The sequence below is a fragment of the Cryphonectria parasitica genome (assembly GCF_011745365.1).
Source record: "Cryphonectria parasitica EP155 unplaced genomic scaffold M406scaffold_3, whole genome shotgun sequence".
Lineage (NCBI taxonomy): Eukaryota > Fungi > Ascomycota > Sordariomycetes > Diaporthales > Cryphonectriaceae > Cryphonectria > Cryphonectria parasitica.
The window spans coordinates 4,136,425-4,153,121 of NW_024468911.1; the positions used below are offsets into that span (position 1 = coordinate 4,136,425).

General features: G+C 54.5%; 5 protein-coding genes across 5 annotated transcripts; 2 read left to right on the forward strand and 3 right to left on the reverse strand.

Annotated features, from left to right (window-relative positions):
- Positions 1–1,439: 1,439 nt before the first annotated feature.
- On the forward strand, positions 1,440–3,820 carry M406DRAFT_328906 (uncharacterized protein; the record flags this gene model as incomplete). Its single annotated transcript, XM_040920377.1, has 2 exons — positions 1,440–2,186; positions 2,243–3,820. 2 exons carry the CDS (start codon positions 1,440–1,442, stop codon positions 3,818–3,820), a joined length of 2,325 nt encoding a protein of 774 aa, XP_040778813.1.
- Positions 3,821–4,539: 719 nt separating this feature from the next.
- M406DRAFT_69965 (uncharacterized protein) lies at positions 4,540–5,193 on the reverse strand (the record flags this gene model as incomplete). The annotated part of the gene is made up of 1 exon (XM_040925300.1): positions 4,540–5,193. The coding sequence occupies one exon, from the start codon at positions 5,191–5,193 to the stop codon at positions 4,540–4,542; it is 654 nt and encodes a 217-aa protein (XP_040778814.1).
- A 793-nt stretch (positions 5,194–5,986) lies between these two features.
- M406DRAFT_41054 (uncharacterized protein) lies at positions 5,987–7,087 on the reverse strand (the record flags this gene model as incomplete). The annotated part of the gene is made up of 1 exon (XM_040924154.1): positions 5,987–7,087. The coding sequence occupies one exon, from the start codon at positions 7,085–7,087 to the stop codon at positions 5,987–5,989; it is 1,101 nt and encodes a 366-aa protein (XP_040778815.1).
- Positions 7,088–7,849: 762 nt separating this feature from the next.
- Positions 7,850–12,633, forward strand: M406DRAFT_69967 (dicer-like endonuclease; the record flags this gene model as incomplete). Its single annotated transcript, XM_040925301.1, has 3 exons — positions 7,850–8,213; positions 8,297–10,950; positions 11,005–12,633. 3 exons carry the CDS (start codon positions 7,850–7,852, stop codon positions 12,631–12,633), a joined length of 4,647 nt encoding a protein of 1,548 aa, XP_040778816.1.
- A 505-nt stretch (positions 12,634–13,138) lies between these two features.
- M406DRAFT_106771 (uncharacterized protein) lies at positions 13,139–16,250 on the reverse strand. The gene is made up of 2 exons (XM_040915208.1): positions 15,908–16,250; positions 13,139–15,834 (listed from the first exon to the last, which is right to left on the reverse strand). The coding sequence occupies exons 1-2, from the start codon at positions 15,978–15,980 to the stop codon at positions 13,445–13,447; spliced, it is 2,463 nt and encodes an 820-aa protein (XP_040778817.1). The 5' UTR covers positions 15,981–16,250; the 3' UTR covers positions 13,139–13,444.
- Positions 16,251–16,697: the final 447 nt, after the last annotated feature.

Genomic DNA, 16,697 nt, shown 5'->3' on the forward strand with positions numbered 1-16,697 from the left:
CTTAACCATAGTACTACTATAGAATTCAGGTAGTGGGTCCTGTAGTAAAAGCTGTGATGGACAGGGGGTCAAAATGTGACAAGTTGGCTGTGGTTGGACAAAGACCCGCAGTCCATCCCAGTGTTGTATATAGAGCTAACACTCTTCTTTTCCTATACTTTGCAGATGGAAAGGTCTCTTGTTATGTGGCCAGCCTCATCCTCGGACAAAATAAATAAAATGAAATATTCATGTTTTCGTATCCTCGAGGTTGCCTCTCTTAAGAGCCAGCACGGCACTGCATGCCTTTGGCAAGCACTCTTGCAAAGGGGGGGATCATACTTTGGTGCCACACCATCACCACCACCACCATGGACATGGATGCGAACCAAAAGAATGAGTCTTTCAAGAATGCAGGTACCTCTCTTCTTTTCAATCTGCTTTGCTGAATCTCCAGATTACCCATCACCTGCAGCGTCAGTGCAGGCTCATCTGCTGCCTTCAGAGTACTGACTTGCGTCCACCCAGCAACTTCTGTCTCTATCACCATGATCATCATTATTTCTCCATTACTGTAAATCCTAGCATTAGATTATACTACCTTTCCCACACAGCCACCAGCCAAATCACCTCGGCGCATGACTGCCCGTCTTAGCTCCCTGTAATTGGTCCTTCAAAGTTCGGGTACTGCCTAGGTCGACCGGCGTCAGCCCCGGAGGATGACCAGCTGCGGGGCCACATCATAATAAGGCTGTGCGATTGTGCAGCAAAGTCCATAAGCACACATCTCAACACACACCTCAACTAACTTTGCTCTGTCAAGATAATCAACTCCTTTCCCCAACCTTCAGTCCTCTGCAAGATTTGTTATGATATAACAGACTCTGGATATTTTCTCCAGACACGAGCAGCTAACACAAGACCAGTATCTGATCTGATATTCATCCTTAGTTACCATCATACCAAGCATTTCGATAAGTTTGTGGGTGTCCTTCAGTTGTTCATCACTGCTCTAGGCTAGGGGAGAGGGAGCTTTGAACCACCTTCCGAGAGACTTCTCCCAGCTCCCAGGCCAGAGGCCTTCTTCCAATATCATTGCAACGACCTATTGGACGGGTGAGAGTCTTATCATCCCCCCCCCCCCCCTCAGATCAAAGGTCCTACTGGTTGTTCTAGAATCTGATCTCTACTTAGTCAAGTACTCACAACAGTCCGTGACTCACTCACTCGCCAGGACCTATCGTTTCCCCAAACCACCAGGGATGGACGATGCTCTGAACTCTGCAACAACTTCTGTGTCGAAAACATCTCCCACAAGCCTGCCCTGCACCACAGGATTTTCTTCCAAACCAGTGATAGTTATCCGCCCTGCACAGCAAGAAGGCGGCGAAGATAGATATCACCAGGAGCGATTATCTGAAGCCATCATAGCATCCCGTGCGGTGGCAGGCGAAGCTGAGATGACGTCCAGACTGAGCGAGCTGGGACAAGCGCACCTGCTTCACAGCAAAGACCTTACCAGGATCCAAAATGCGGTCGATGGTGCCGTACCTTGCCCTGAGGATGCATGCGTTCTGGTCCTGGTCAAGTTCCCCGACTTTGTGCCAACTCGCGGCTGTCGAAGCACCAAATTTCAGACGGGCAGGATCCGTCTGACAAGAGACCAGGTCCTGGGCACGGGGTCAGAGCTCCTTCGCGGCATGCTCGACAGCGAGACGCACCAACGACGAGCGAGGGAGGCAGCCGCGCCTCTGCCAGGAGGAGTGACACACGTCCTGGACCTGTCGCCGACCACTGACGAGCATGACTTCACCATGGCCCTTCAGCACCTCAGCATCCCCGACGGCATAAAGCTCTGGTACAGATCCGTCTGCATGGGAGTGTCGCCCCTGGCTGTTGCTGGCCATGACGATGCCTGCGACTGCCTCTTGCCATTCAAAGAGGCGTATCCGTTCCAAGAACCACCTATCGCTATCCAGGGCGAAGAGTCCCAGGCCTGCATCTGGGATGTGAACGCTTGGCCTCTCGAGGAGGACCGCGATATCCCTGACTTCTGCCAGACTCGATGGGCTGCCAACACCATCCGTCTCTTTCGGTCCATCGCACAGCCTCCAGGCCGCAAAGATCTCCTCATCGACTCGGCTCCTCGAATGTGGACGCTCGTGGGTCTGTTTGCCAAGTTTGAGATGACAAACTACGACATACTGGTAGGCACAACCTACCAATCGGAAAAGGAGTTGACATAGCTGACACTGCGAAATAGCGCGATGAGATCACAGCCTGGTTCAATGCGGATCGAAACTACCTGATCGTGGAGCTGCTTCCAGAAGAAACCCTGCGCATCGGCCTGACCCTCAAGATCCCCCTCCTGGCCGAGCCTGCATTCCGCATCTTGGTTAACGAGAGGGCCTTGGAGGTCGCAGGAGGTCAACCGCGAGCACAGCCCAGACAGACCATCTTCGGCCGTCGATGCTCAGACTTCTCCGGCACAGACACCTCCGAAGCAATCTCGCGCATTGTAGAGTACGCCGGCACCGCGATGGCCGATCGATACAAGCTCGCCGTCGACAATCTGCTGGGCGATAATGCTCTCGACATTCTTCAGGTTCCTGAATGGCAGGACCTCCGCATCCTAGACCACGTGATCCCCAAGGATGATGCTGTGGACGGTCATTTTGGGCCTGTCCGTGACGCTTATGACAAGCTGATGAGTGGCATCCGCTTCAAGTTTCACAACATTGTCAACAAAGTCATGTCGCTCCCGAGTTCAAATCTGGGGTCCGAGCTGTTCAGCGCCGAGACGTGCGAGCCCGGCGCAAACACAAAGAGCCTGCTGGACATGGTAGATGGCTTGCGTGCTTATTCGGTGCCCCAGAACGAGCTGAACAGCTCGCAACACTTCCCCACTATCTACCACCGCCTGGGGATGTACCAGCGTGCTTTATGCCCCTTCATCTGGAAGGAGCTTGACTCCATCAGCACGGACGATTTCCCCAAGTCTGACATAATTTGGGACGCCAACATGTTCATTGTCAAGCTCAACAGAGCTACAGCGGCCGGTGACCTGCCGGATCTTCTAGACCAGCATCGCGCCCGGGCAGCGAATGCCAACCGTTTCATCGCGCAGCTCCTCGAGCACGTCGTCGACGGGCTGTGCGCCTACGTCGGCCCCCTGTTCGAGCGCGATGAGGCTTCTTTCCTCTACGCCCTCCACCCTCACCTCGTCCTGACCCCAGACGACCACGAGATGAACTTCCTCCGCCTCGTCGACGATGAGACGCGCTTCGAGGCCCCCGTCCCAGAGGCAGACTACGGCCCGAACGGCCCCGGCCCGGCCTTCCACACCGGACACACCCTCCCAAGCGTCTCTGACCTAAACTTTGAGGACCTGTCCGTCCGGTCCACGTCGGCGGTAGGCGAGTCGGACGACGGCGCCAGCACCGTTGTCGGCTCAGCCGTCGCGCAGGATGGCTTCTCTACTGTCTACAACAGCCGGCGCGTCCTGGCCCGATCCGACGAGCCGTCTGTCTCGTCGGAGCACTTTACGGACGAGGGCATGAGTGCCGACTATGCTGATGCCGAGTATGCCGTTCCCGCGGCGCACCAGGCCCGCGGCCAGGTCCTCGCTGGCCTTGTGGAGGGGGCTTACCAGGAGCACAAGGACGATGACCCGATGGCCGATCCTAACGAGCTGCCCGATGACTTCTACGAGGACCTCGAGTCTGATTTCTTTTGGGGAACTGACGAGGAGGAGGAGGAGGAGGAGGAGGAGGAGGTGGTGGTGGAGAAGGAGGACGAGAATGAAGATTTCGAGGTTGTTGGTGCAGATGAAGACATGTAAATCGGATTCTGTAAACTGGTTCAGGTGACACGAACAACCACCACCCACGACATGCCTTCTACGAGCGGTTTCTCTCGACATTTCCTCACAGAGTGGTTGATTCTGGATTATGTCATAGAATCAGCAGTAGCCTTGGGTTGACTTTATGAAATGACGCATAGGAGATGCTGGCCAGCAGTCGGCACGAGAATAGAAAGGGGGGGAACTGTCATCAGTCCAGTCCTTTTGCGTCCAGAAGAGCACTGGTTCTTTAGTATGGATGCCCATAGCTTTCAGGAATTCAAAAGATCGAGACAGAGAGAGTTTGTGAGAGACTTGAACATCAAGCGAGGCTTTGGAGAATTGGCGCTCCTGGAGTTAAATCGGTTGATTCTGAAGAGAGACAGGCGGCGCTTGCTGGGGGGTACAATAAGGGGTTTCTGAGATCAATAGCCCCAGAATGGGTTTACAGCTGCCGAGCAGGGAAATGGACACTGTGAATTTGCGACCAAGACTGATGGTATAACAGCACACTTTGCTGGCGGCCTCTTTTTATGAATTTCATTATCCCTTGCTGTATTGTGGTTGATCTGTCTCGGGCGGAATGGTCTATTTCTTCATATGAGAAGGTCAATGCAAAGAGGCAGACCAGATTTTGACAAGCCTCCTGCTCATCAGTCGTCCTCGTCACCTCTCAGCCCTGGTCCTCCCAATCATCAGACTCTTTTCCCGCGAACAGCTTACGCACGACTCCCACCCGCCTGTTTCTCCTCCTCGTGCTTCTCACCCTCCTTCTCCGCCACCTCCACCACCACCACCTCCTTCTCCTCCCCCTTCGACCCACCGCCAGTCGAGTCCGCACCATCTCCGCCTACCGCACTGCCAAGACCCTCCTCCAGGCTCGTCCTCTCACAATCCAAAGCTAGCAAGCGCCGCAGCACGTCAGCCCGCGTCTGGCCCGAACCAAGCAAGGACTCGCCCAGCACCCGCGACAAGTTCTCGGCGAGGTCGCGCAGCTCCTCATCGCTGAGATTCTGGAGGTCGCTTGGCAGGCCAAGGCCAGGGAGCGAGCGGGATGGAGGGTGGGGCTGTTGGTCGTCGCCGTCGATTGCGAGGCTGGCTATTGAGTCGCGGAGGGAGGACTGGGCCTCGGTGGCGGAGGCGCGGCGGGACATGTCGGCGGCTGCGTCATGGAGGGCGCGGTCGAGGGCGGGGTTGTTGTCGGTTGGGAGAGCTTCGCGGGCTGCGTCTGTGAAGATGTTGTTGGCGGGTACGGCGGCGGTGGTGGTCTTAAGGACCGTAGCCTCATCCTCGTTCTCGAGCTGTATCTTCATGGGGGCCGATTTGGGGCTTGGCGGCATGGGTTTAGACTCGTGTTTGACGTCGCTCGACATGGTGGTTGGTTGTTTTTTTCGCGTGTGGAGAGGAAAGAGTTGGCTCGTGGTTATCAAGGGAGAAACACAGAGAGGGGAGTATCTCTGTGCGAAGAGAAAATAGTCAATAAATCAGGATGGGTCTTTGCAAAGTTGCTTGAATTGGCTTGAGACTAACCTCTGTGATTGAGACGAAGTAGGGAGTCGAGGTCTCAAATACACGAGACGTTTGACACCTGCTTAGCCAAGGGTCGTCGCATCAAAATGAAGTGACAGAGAAAAGGCGACTGGATGAAACGTGGTTTGTGATAGGTCTCGAGATGGCACGCCGTTTGGAGCGGAAAGAGTGGCCTGTTAGGATGAGGACGTTCCTGAATGTTGAGTTTCAGGGAGGCAGGCAAGCGTCATGATATAATTGCCCCGACTGTCCTGAGGGGGGAAGTCGCGCTTAGGTTCTCAAGATTCCGGACGCTCACTTGCATGTAAACCACAGTCTGAGCACCTTCTTGGTTTTGTCGGTGCAGATGCGCATGAGGAAGTGCTTAGCCGTATCAAATTTGTCAATCAAAAAATTCTCACATGGCAATCGTGTGTGCATCAATCCAGTACTACACAAACCCATCATTACCATTCGCTACCAAGTTTTTGGGATGCGACAATTTGCACTTACGTACAAACCCCCTCAGCATGTAATAGAGGTATCGAGGGCCCCAAGATGTCAAACGTCCTTGGGTGTACAACTGCTCAAGTGCGTGTATGAATGTGTGTGCTGGATATCAGTAATAATGTTGTTCTCTCGTGATTCGAGGCCGAGTTATCCTCGGTTTAAAGTGTTACCGCTTCCCTTTGGGTTTGCTTCTACAAACTCATCCCACGCTCGTGCCTTCATGGTATCCTCATCTGCCTTCTCAATGTCGTCTTCATCTGGCTCCGGCCTGTGCCAACTTGCCTCTCCACCGCCCTCGATGATCCCACCTCGCCGCTTCTCCTCTTCTAGGTACTCGTCGATGCTCATCGTTGGCAGATTATGGCCCGGCCTAAACACTTGCTTCGCCAGGTCTTGTCTGTTGCCGACGATCGTAAAGGGCTGCAGGGGTTTGCCCTCCTTGCTGAGGAGAGGCCCGTTGAAGCTCTGTAACCGCTTGAAAGGCCTGTCCAGTCGGTCTGAATAGCCGTCTTGCCTCAGACCTTCTCGTCGCCGCCGCTCGTCGTCCTCCACAGTGCTGGCCTGGGGAAGTAAAGGCTCGGGTGCTTGTGCTAGGATCTCGGCCTCACGGTTGAGCGATTCGAGCTGCTGAAAGGCCATGTGCACACTCAGCGCCAGATTGGCAAGGTGAACCTGGCGCACAATCTCCTCGTCGCCCCCAAAATCATCCTCTGCGTCTGGGTCACCATAGCCTGGGTGCTTGCGCAAAAATGCCAGCTTTTGCTTCAGGGCCTGCTCGGCTTTGTAGTTTGCGATCTTGGAGTTGCGGCGCGCGGCTGGGTCGGAGGAGGATATCGTTGAGAAGGATACTGGGTCCTCCGTGTACGTCTCGAGCATCTTGGCATATTGTGGCTCGAGTATGCTGTAGCTGTCGAGAGCCAAGAGGAAGCGCTCGTAGCAGGAACGCGTCTGGTCGACTACCTGGCAGCGCTCTTTCGGCGATGTGGTGTGGATTTTCTGAATGAGCTCTGCGAGGTGAAAGTGGACGAGCAGATAGGGCAGGTCGCCTGTGGAGAGGTCCTCGAGAGACTCGTTGGGGCTGAAGATGCGTAGCTGGCTGATGAGGTCGAGACATTCTGTGTAGTCTTCTATGGCTTGCGACAGGACGTCGCGATAGCTGGGATCCGTCACCTCGAAGGCGCCCTCGAGGGCCAGCCGGCGCTCTTCTGCCTGCGCGAAGACGGATTTCAGGGATTTCGATTCGTCCATGGCACGGTTTTTTTCGTCGCTGTTCTGTAATACTGAGGACTGATCGAAGTGGGAGATTCTGTCCTCGGTGGGTAGGGAGAGGAGCTATCAGAACGAGACAAATAGCTGTGGGATGAATCTGCGCTGAATCTTCTAGACTGTCAGGGTCCAAGCTGGGTGGCAAAGAATAGATTGGGCTCTCCGTCCCACTCTCTGTCCCACCGACTGCGGCCTAATTCATGGTGGGGGAGGGGGGGAGGATCCAGGGGGGTAACCTTGAAGGAGCCCTTGTCCACAATGGGACCTAGGCCTGGAAGCCCCTGCAGCTTAGAAGCTTAGCTGCTAGAACTCCCCTTACCCATCTGGCCTTCCGCTCCTGGAAAGCCAACACTGTTATAGTAAACAATAGTGGGCTTACTATAAGTAGCAATTATCACAGGCCCTTGGACCTGGAAGGAACATAATGCAAAGCTGGAAAGAAATATGGAATGCTTCTTGCCATCCGTCAACATATCAGATGAAGAAAAAAAAGATATCTGACATAAGCTTAGAAATTATGTTGCCTTCTTCTTTGGTGCAGCTGCCGGTTTGCTGCAGGCCGCTTCACAAACCCCGACGCGTCACTATGAATGGGACACACTCTTAAATCTGCTGCAGAACCTCTCTAGTACTTACAGCAATTAGATCTATCCCTCTTTCTACCCTCATTTCTCCCTCCTTATTACCATCTCAGTCACCGTCTCTCGAGCTCTCCATCAAAACCTGTCCCAAATCGAGGCCAAGATGGGTGATCCAGCGGCGCACGAGATGGCCGACCTCGAGCGAGGTTTTTCGAGTGAGGACGACGCAGAGTACCGAAGCGGTGATGATGAGGCCTCCAAATTCGTCGAGAACGAGCCCTCCAAGCGTGGAAAGATCAGCCAGAAGAAGAAAATTGAACAGACCAACTTCGCCAAATGGATGGACACCAACCAGAAGTCACTGACCAGGAAAGCTGTAAAGCAGTCTGTGAACCAAGATAATTCCCTCGCCTACATGATCAGGAGCTGGGAGGGTGGTGAAAAGATCATTACAAGCCCTCGCGACTACCAAATGGAGCTGTTCGAACGAGCCAAGCAACAGAACACCATTGCTGTCCTCGACACCGGTAAGAATCCTTTCAACCACACGCATACGCACGCACATAGCCGTCTCGAGCGATATTATGTCTTACTAAAAACTTGAAATCAGGATCTGGAAAGACCTTGATCGCGGCCCTCCTCCTCGATCATACCGTCAATCAGGAGCTTGAGGACAGGGCAAAGGGCTTGCCACGCCGTATAGCCTTCTTCCTGGTCGAAAAGGTGGCTTTGGCCTTTCAACAGCATGCGGTCCTAGAGTGTAATCTCGCACATTCTGTAGCTGTGTTCTCTGGAGAGTCCATCAAGAACACTTGGACGAAGGGTTTTTGGGAGACGCAGCTTGCAGATCACGAGGTCATTGTCTGCACCGCCGAGATCTTGAACCAATGCCTACAGTATGCCTATATTCGCATCGACCAGATCAATCTCCTCGTCTTTGACGAGGCTCATCACACCAAGAAAAATCACCCTTATGCCAGGATCATCAAGGACTACTATGCCTCGGGCAAGGATCGGGGCCTGCGTCTCCCGCGGATATTTGGCATGACGGCATCTCCTGTCGATGCACTGATCGATGTCCGCCAGGCCGCAATTGAGCTCGAAGGACTGCTGCACAGCCGCATCGCCACCACTGCCGACCCCGATGCTCTTCGAAGAGCTGTTGGTAGGCCCAAGAAGGAGATCATATACAAATACAATCCGCTGGTCAAGCCGATTCAGACGATGCTCACATTCAAGTTGAGGCCTCTGATCGCTAATAACAAGCAATTCTCAAAAGCATTCGCGTTTTCCGAAGCTGCTGCTCGTGAGCTTGGCACATGGTTCGTGGACCGTATGTGGCAGCTATTTTTGGAAGACGAGGAACTATTGAAACTCGAAGCAAAGACGGAACGAAGCCTGAGTAAGGACATGGCTGCTCCCGAGGTCGTGGAGAAGCACAGGAATGCCGTCCGGTCTGCTCGAGAGCTCATCCGAAGCCATGAGTTCCCTAAGCCTGAGCCTGGTCTCTTGTCTTCAAAGCTCAAAACCCTCTCCAAGCTCCTGGAAGAATACTTTACGGACTCCAGTATAAGATGCATCGTCTTTGTCGAGAGGCGGTGGACTGCCAAGTTGCTGACCGACTTTTTTGAGAGCCATGCCGCTGAGATTCCGGGGCTGAAGGTCGGCTCTCTTATGGGAGCAAATGCAGAAGGCGGATCGTCTCAGACATCGTTCCGAGAGCAGATCAGGACTATCCTCAGCTTCAAGAAGGGGAACACGAATTGCATTTTCGCAACCTCGGTCGCCGAGGAAGGTCTTGACATTCCAGACTGCAATTTGATTATCCGCTTCGACATCTGCAAGACCATGATCCAGTACATTCAATCCCGCGGGCGGGCCAGACAGGCTGACTCGACCTACATCCATCTGATCGAGGGGGGCAATGGTGACCACCGTCGAATCATGCACCAGAATGCAGAGAACGAGAAGCTTCTGCGCCGCTTCTGCAACACGCAGCCGGAAGACAGGCTGTTGAAGGGTAGCGATTATGATATGGATTTCTTCCTGCGGCAAGAGAGGAACCAGCGACAATATACCATCAAGTCAACTGGTGCTAGATTGACGTACAAGAACAGCCTGCCCATCCTTCAGGCCTTTTTAAATACTCTACGCAACCAAGATGACTACGCTGAGGGCATGGACCTTGTGGCCGACTACTCTATTCTGTCTGTGCAGGGCGGCTTCATCTGTGAGGTCATGATGCCTCCGCTTTCCCCGGTCACGAGCGCTATTGGAAAGGTCTATTCAACAAAGCAGGTGGCAAAGTGCTCCGCAGCTTTCGAACTTTGTTTTCAGTTAATTCAAAAGAAGTTTCTTGATGATCACCTGCGGTCCAAGTTTGTTGAGAAGCGACACGTTATGGCCAACGCACGCCTGGCAGTGTCTTCCAAGAATAAGGCCAAGTACGACATGCGCTTGAAACCTCAAATCTGGGCAGAACTTGGTGTCCCTGAGAAGCTGTATGCCACAGTCTTGATCTTATCGAAACCGAGTGCTCTGGAGCGTCCCTCTCGACCATTGTTTATCCTCACACGGACACCGCTTCCTCAACTCAAGCCGTTTCTACTTTTCCTAGGACCAGTGGAGCAGGAAATGACTTCGGATCTTGTTTGCCAGGTTCTCAATTGCCCGATTACGCCTACGGAAGAGGACCTGCAGCTCTTGACAAAGTTTACCCTCAAGATTTTTGTGGACATTTTCAACAAGAAATACGCGGCTAACGCACAAGCCCTGCCTTACTTCTTTGCACCTACTAACAAAGATCACGTCTTCCTATTTTCAAACCTTCAAGATCCTCGGAATGCTGTCGACTGGCCTCTGTTGCGCCATGTTGCGGACAGAGATGCCGAGGCCTACACTGGAGACGAACCAGAGGAGTTCTTCCAAGATAAATACATTGTCGATCCTCATGATGGTGCTCGCAGGTTCTGGCTACAGGGCATTCGGAAAGATTTGACGTGTACAAGTCCAGTCCCTGCTGACGTTGAACACCAACCCACCCATCGACAGTGGAAGAGGCGCGAGGTTCCGCACGACATACTCCACTGGAGCCTCACAGCCTGGAAGGCAACCCGAGAGGCTCACGAAAACAAGTGGAAGGAAAATCAGCCAGTTGTCGTTGGGAAGTACGCGACCTTGCGGCGCAATTTCCTCGCTGATATCAACGAGACGTCCAAGAACCCTTTCTGCTACTTCGTGCTGGAGCCCATGCGAATTTCACCTGTCAGTCATACCCATGAAATATTGATGTCCTTGCTCCATTCTAAGATTTTCTAGCTGCCTGTAGATGTCGTGGCGATGGCCTACCTCCTACCATCAATTATCCACCGGATCGAGCAGAACCTCATTGCTCTCGATGCCTGTAGACTTCTACAGCTCGACATCCATCCAGACCTGGCCCTTGAGGCACTCACCAAAGACAGCGATAATCAGGGCGAGGACGAGCGCATGGACTCTATACAAGCATTCGAGCCCGTCAATTTCCAACCTGGAATGGGTGCCAACTACGAGCGATTGGAACTTCTCGGTGATTCTTTCCTGAAGATGGCTACGACGATTGCTGTTTTTACTCTCATCCCCAACAAAGACGAGTTCGATTATCACTGCGAACGCATGGTCATGATCTGCAACCAGAACTTGTTCGGAGTTGCGAAGAGTGACGACCTCAAGCTGCACGAATACATCAGGTCGAAGTCCTTTGAACGCGGCACCTGGTACCCGGTCCTTAAGCTGGAGTTTGGAAAGACGCACCTGAAGACGCTGAAACAGATGGATGAGCATAGGCTGGCCGACAAGTCCATTGCAGATGTGTGTGAAGCTCTTATCGGCGCGGCATATATGACAACACGCAAGCATGATGACTACGACCTGGCGGTCCGGGCTGTCACTCGGCTCGTCAATCATAAACAGCACCCTATGACGAAGTGGGATGATTACCATGCTGCCTATGTGATGCCGGGCTGGCAAACTATGCCGGCCAATGCCGCTGAGCTGGACATGGCTCAGAAGATTCATGAGGCTACGGGCTACCAGTTCAAACACCCCCGTGTCCTGCGGTCTGCCTTTCGTCATCCATCGCGTCCTTATGTGTTTGACAAGGTGCCACACTACCAACGTTTGGAGTTTCTTGGCGATGCGCTTTTCGACATGGCCTGCGTCGATTACCTCTTCCATATCGCACCTGATGAGGGTCCCCAGTGGTTGACTGAGCACAAGATGGCGATGGTGTCCAACCAGTTCCTTGGCTGTCTTGCTGTCTCACTCGGATTCCACAAGTTCATCCTGCACCACCACGCATCTATTGGCTCTCAAATTCATGAGTACGTCACTGAGATCACGGAGGCCCGCCGCGCTGCCGAGGACGCTGCAGAAGCCGCTGGCAAGCCTCGTTCTGCGTACTCGAGGGACTACTGGGTCGAGGCGCCCCAGCCGCCGAAATGCATACCCGACGTGCTAGAGGCCTACGTGGGAGCCATCTTTGTGGATTCCAAGTACGACTACTCCGTCGTCCAGCAGTTCTTTCACGCCCACGTGCTGCCCTTTTTCGCGTCCATGCGCATGTATGACACTTTTGCCAACAAACACCCCGTCACATTCTTTACGCAATACGTATTCGAGACCTTTGGCTGTCATGCTTACGGTCTGCATGCGGAGGAGATGCCAGTCAAGGACGATACCGGCCTAGTCACGGGGAAAACGCAGGTTGTGGCCGGCATTTTGCTTCATGGGCAGGTGGTCGAGGGTGCCGTCAGGGACAGTGGTCGGTACGCGAAGATCGCGGCTGCGCGCAAGGCGCTGGACAAGTTGCGGAGCATGACGAGACAGGAGTTCCTTGATGCGTATAAATGCGACTGCAAGCCTGGAGAGGCGGCTGAGGATATCAGTGAAAGTGCCACAGCGATCTGAAGAGTTGTGAAGGTGAAGGAGAAAGCGGTAAGTTGGTATAATTAGAGAGGGCCAGGAAAGCCACGTTCCGCATTGGTGGGAGGGTGCCGAGGAACGGCTTTTTAGAGAGACATTGGTTGGGGTACACACATCTCTCGCTCTCTTCCCCTGTGCTGTTGGTGCCTTGAGGAATGCCAACTGGGCAGCGTGATCATGAAGATCTTTATGGAAGTTATACGACCTACAGACAAGCTTTACGCGACATGGGGCAGTCGCAGGGCATTCCCTTTCACTTGGGACGGGCGGCAAGTGGCTGACGCTCAAAAAAGAATAAATAAAAGAAGATGAATCTGTTACTTTACCCGAATGTTGCCTGTTTCATTCTTGTGTGATCATGCTGGTTTCCCTTCTCCTTTTCGATGTGGTTTTTGTTTCTTTCTTCTTCCTAGTTCCCCTTCCTACTTCTTGACGCAATCAATGGTAGCACAGGTCGATTGATGTAAGATAATGTCTTTGACTATGATGAGCATATAAAACTTTGCACTTGAATATCGTACAGCTAGATAAGGAAACTAGTCTTCCTCGAACAATAAGACAAAAGAAATAATAAAGAGGGTTCCAGAGAGAAGACCCATCTTGCTTCTACGCACAATATAAGTGTAAAAAGTGTGTGTGTGTGTGTGTGTGTGTGTGTGTGTGTGTGTGTGTGAAAAAGAAAAGAAAGTACTACATCTCGATCTCAACAGGGTATCTCAACGCGCGCGCCATGCATATAGACAAGTCCCTGTCCATCCTCTCTCTCTCTCTCTCTCTGTCCTCTCTTCTCACACATTCAGTTCTTTGTGTCTCCCAGAATGTTACCAGCGCCCTGCGACCCACCAGATTCGGAGGGCGTGTATGTGCCGGAACAACCAGGGCGGTAGCCATCGGCCATGAGGCTTGATGCGACGTCGCTGGCGTCGTCATCGTCGCCACGTTCTGCCTCCTGGTACGCGGGGAGGACCTCCTCGTCGTGGTGGTGGGGGAGAGGGCTGGGAGGGAACATGGCGGCGGCGGCGGCGGCGGCGGCGGCGTGGCTGTGGTGAAGGTGAGGGTGAGGGATGGTGATGGGGAGGGGCAGGACGGTGGAAGCCATCTGGGCACTGCTGCTGGTGTGCCTCGAGTGGGCGGGCGAGGGGCTGTAGGACGACGCGGGGGCGGGGTAGGGCGCAGCGGCGGCGGCGGCCCTCATGACGCGGGCGTCCTCGACGGCGACCATCTCGCCGACGACATCGGCGGCGGTGCGAAAGGTGGAGATGTCGCGGGCCACGAGGTCCTCGTCACCCTCGACCGAGGTGCAGTCGGAGTCGCAGTCGCGCAGCATGGCCTCCTTCTCCTCCTGGTCGAGGCGCTCGTAGTAGCGCGGGCCGAAGATGATCTTCTTGTACCAGGGGGCGTCCGAGTAGCTCCTGCGGCGGCGGTGCGACGAGGGGAGGGCGGCCTCGCGGGCGCTGCGGCGAGCGGCGCAGCGCTGGTGGAGGACGCGGATGAAGATGCCCAGGAGGACGACGGAGGCGGCGACGGAGGCGACGTGCATGAGGATTAGGCCGTGGGGGGGTCCGCCATGGTGGTGGCTGGGTGGGCCTCCCTTGTGGCCGAACGGACCGTCGTGCTCGAAAGGCGGCGGGCCATCGTGCTCGAAGGGAGGACGGTCATGGTGCTCAGAGGGAGGGCCGCCGTGATGCTCAGAGGGAGGGCCGTCGTGCTCGAAAGGAGGACCGTCGTGATCGAATGGAGGAGGCGGTGGTGCCGCCTGCGCGTGGTCCTCGGGACCGTCGTGCTTGTGAGGGCCGTCATGAGGGCCGTCCTCAGGCCCCTGGTGAGGTGGGTGGTTTTCCTCGTAGTACGGGTCCCGTCGAAGCTCAGCCTCTGTTGGCTGCTCGGAGAAGTTGGGTGCACCCTCATCCGCCGCCTCTGGTCTCTCCTCCTTCCTCATCTCATCGTCGACGTGTACATCTTTGGGGCCATCGTGGGCGTGGTCTCCGAAGGGCTTTGGCTTGCCCTCTCCCGTGGGCTTCTTGTGGCCCTCCTTGTGGCCCTCCTTGTGGCCCTCCTGGGAAGGGTTCCAGTGGTGAGGACGAGCGTCAGCGTCGTGATGTCCAGAGGCGTGATGATCGTCGTGGTGGAATGGTCGGGAGGGGCCTTCGTGGTCGAATTCATGATGCTCGTGCATGTGCTCAGGACCCTCAGGGTGATGCTTATGATGAGAGAAAGCACCCGAAGGAGGAGGCCCATGTGGCGGTCCTCCATGTGGTCCTTCATGTGGTCCTCCATGTGGTCCAGGAGCATGGTGAGGGAACTGGGGCCCACACTTGCAGAACGGAGGCGGGTGGGCAAAGTGAGGCGGGTGCGGGTGTGTTCCGTTGCGGGTGCTGTTGTGATGGCCACCAAAGTGCGGGAACTGCGAGTGGTCGCCGTGTGCGTGGGCCTCACCACCATGACGCGAGTGTCCCTCGGCGTGTGGGTGCTTGTGGTGTCTGGGGCCAGACAGCTTGCCGTGGGGCCTCATCTCGTGGTGTCCTGGGAAATAGTCTCCGCCGTAGATGGAGGATGCAGTGTCCTTGGCCTTGTGGTACAGGGCGCTGATGACACACTTGATGGAGTCGCAGTGCTGGAGCATGGGACGGGGTCCATGGGGGTGAGGCTTTCCCAGGGCCTTGGCAAGACGGTGCTCCTTGAACCTGATCATCTTGGCCATCTCGTCCATCTGCCACCTCAGATAATCCAGCTCAGCAATCTCGGCCTCGACATTCACTTCCTCGTCGTCGTCGCCGCCGCAGCCAGGCCTTCCCTGCTCGATGGAGTGGACGCGGGTCATGGATGCCGAGCCTTCGACATCTGAGATCCAGACGGGGGCGACCTGCTGGAACCGCAGAGTCAGGCCGACATCCTCGACAGGCTGGCCGTTGACGGACTGGACGTTCAGGTTCAGCAGCTGCTCCTGAGGAACATCATTCCAGGCGACGCAGGTCAGGTTCCAGGTGGCATCGATGACACGATCGTCATCGACAGTGAATGAGCCACTGCCACCTTCAGGTAGGGCCTGGCCGTTGATGGACACATTGCCGTAGCCACAAGCCTCAGTGGATTCGTGAATATCGAGACGGAACACCAGGTCTTGTGTCGTCGCGATGTCCTCCGACGCAGGCAGGTGAAGGGTGATGAAAGCGCTTGGGATCGTGTCTGCACCCTCGTTCGATCAGTCTTGATGGTCCTCCCTCATGAATCAATAGGTTTCGATTCCTTCCTGACTCACCCTCTTCCAATGAAACAGCCCCTACCAGAGCCGGTGCCAGTAAGATGGCACCGGCCTCGAGGAGACCTCGCATGGTGAGAAGACTTCTTTTCAAGTCCAAAAAAAGAGCCCACAAAGACCAACTAAGTTACCTCCAAGGACTCTCCTGCAAATAATAAACTGATGAAAAAAAACCAAAAAACAATGAGACTTGGAATAAGAAATACAAAAAGTCCCAGAAAGGGAATGGAACAAGACAATGACAAGTCAGAGCAAGGGCCCGTCGAGGTATTATAAGAGAGAAAGAGCGAGAGAGAGAAGAGACACAGAGAGACAGGGCAAAAGACCCCTGACAAGATATGAGAAGGACAAGGGTGGTTGGGAGGAGGAGAAGGAGGGGGGGGGGGGCAAGTGCCAGTGCCGTGTGAAGTTTAGTTATGGAGTCTACCCCGGCGGAAGTGGGTATGGACTCGCAATTCGGCACACGCATGAACCCAAGGGCTCAGCCTCGAAAGTGAAGTTTTTTTCCCTTCTTCTTCTCTTCTTTCTTTTCTAGTCTGCAGAGTCAGGCCAATACAACATCTCTTTCTGCCGTTACTCTTTGCCGCACATTTGATGAGAATGACGAAATCAATCAAAGTGTATGCCCCCCCCCCCTCGTTCTCTCGCTCTCTCCAAAGTGGCCAAAAAGGCGACATCACGACGATGCGCCTCATCGAACGTATAGAAATCCCAAAGTAGAAGGGACTTGCGCAAGCATGCCCAGTCCAGCCAATAGCAGACGAGGAGCTTACGAGGCCACGCACTGCGC

Excerpts from the sequence above, each read along its gene's own strand:
- M406DRAFT_106771 (XM_040915208.1), bottom strand. The coding sequence starts at position 15,980 with ATGCGAGGTCTCCTCGAGGCCGGTGCCATCTTACTGGCACCGGCTCTG. Across the intron at positions 15,835-15,907 it reads GGCTGTTTCATTGGAAGAGG|ACACGATCCCAAGCGCTTTC; the intron begins GTGAGTCAGGAA and ends ACGAGGGTGCAG.